The sequence below is a fragment of the Sinocyclocheilus anshuiensis genome, unplaced genomic scaffold, assembly GCF_001515605.1.
Source record: "Sinocyclocheilus anshuiensis isolate Anshui unplaced genomic scaffold, SAMN03320099.WGS_v1.1 scaffold35, whole genome shotgun sequence".
In the NCBI taxonomy this organism is placed as follows: Eukaryota; Metazoa; Chordata; class Actinopteri; order Cypriniformes; family Cyprinidae; genus Sinocyclocheilus; species Sinocyclocheilus anshuiensis.
The window spans coordinates 179,922-181,153 of record NW_015552558.1 but is presented as its reverse complement, the minus strand read 5'-3'; the positions used below and the strand labels follow the sequence as shown (position 1 = coordinate 181,153).

The window sequence follows — 1,232 nt, the reverse complement described above, 5'->3', positions numbered from 1 at the left end:
TAAGTGGTCTTTGACCGCTTTAAGTAAAGTAGCATAAGAAAAATGGCAAGATATGAGACTTATAATACATTATAACTATGAGAAATATAATCCATTGTAAAAGTGTTCATTGTGTTATAAATCATCATACTCTTAAAAGCTATAACCACAAATAAGTAATTATTATAATATATAAAAACTGTTCTTATAAATATTCATGAGATAATACAACATATAATAAGGTTTTTTATAATGCATTATGCATTCATTATAGTGCCTTAAGAATACCCTTATAATGTATTATAAATACGGGCTTCATAGAAAGTGTTACCAGTCCAGTGGCACTTTTTTTATACTCTTACCATCGTGTTGAGACGTAGTCTGTATAAGGAGGCCGAGAGCGGATCTCTCGAGCCAATCCAAAGTCAGCAATTTTCACCAGCTCTGGACCCATACATAGCAAATTTTCCGGTTTCATATCCCGGTGAAAAAATCCTACAGGATAGTGCCAAAGAGACATGTCAACATGCACATTAGAATGTATCTATGTTTATTGCTTCCACCCACTGCAGAGACAGATATACACGCACACACACACACAGTCATGTGAAAAAGTTAGGACACCCTATTGAATTCCATGGTTTTCTGTATCAGGAGATAAAAATGATCTGGTCCTTGGAAGGTCTTAAAATTTGGAACTAAAGCCTCGGATGAACAATATCACATGACATAGCACACTGTGTCATTATTTATTTAAAGGGGTCATATGACGTTGCTAAAAAAGAACATTATTTTTGTGTATTTGGTGTAATGAAATGTGTTTATGCGGTTTAAGGTTAAAAAAACACATTATTTTCCACATACTGTACATTATTGTTTCTCCTCTATGCCCCGCCTTTCTGAAACGCGTCGTTTTTTACAGAGCTCATCATTCTGAAAAGCGAGGTGTGCTCTGATTCGCCAGCTATCCAGTGCATTGTGATTGGCCGAATACCTCAAGCGTGTGACAGAAATGTTACGCCCCTTACCATATTGTGCTACTCTACACTGCTCAAAACTCGCGTTTGAATCATCAGTGGCAAATTCTTTAAATATGAAAACATACTTACAGTCAGAACAGCCAGCATTGTAGGCTACTCTCACAGGTTCAGGAAACAGTCCACCGTAAAATGTGTTGCACACACACGAATATTTGGTTTGAACTGTTCTGGAACAGTGTTGTAAATACAACTTAACCACTGATTTCTAGTTGT

General features: G+C 36.3%; 1 protein-coding gene across 6 annotated transcripts in view; it reads right to left on the bottom strand.

Annotated features, from left to right (window-relative positions):
* mak (male germ cell-associated kinase) overlaps positions 1–1,232 on the bottom strand; it is a 72,735-nt gene that overhangs the window by 48,792 nt on the left and 22,711 nt on the right. For all 6 annotated transcript variants that reach the window (XM_016455282.1, XM_016455280.1, XM_016455284.1 and 3 more), the window contains one exon: positions 342–474. In XM_016455282.1, the coding sequence (XP_016310768.1) occupies positions 342–474 (133 nt within the window). The remainder of the gene's footprint in view (positions 1–341; positions 475–1,232) is intronic.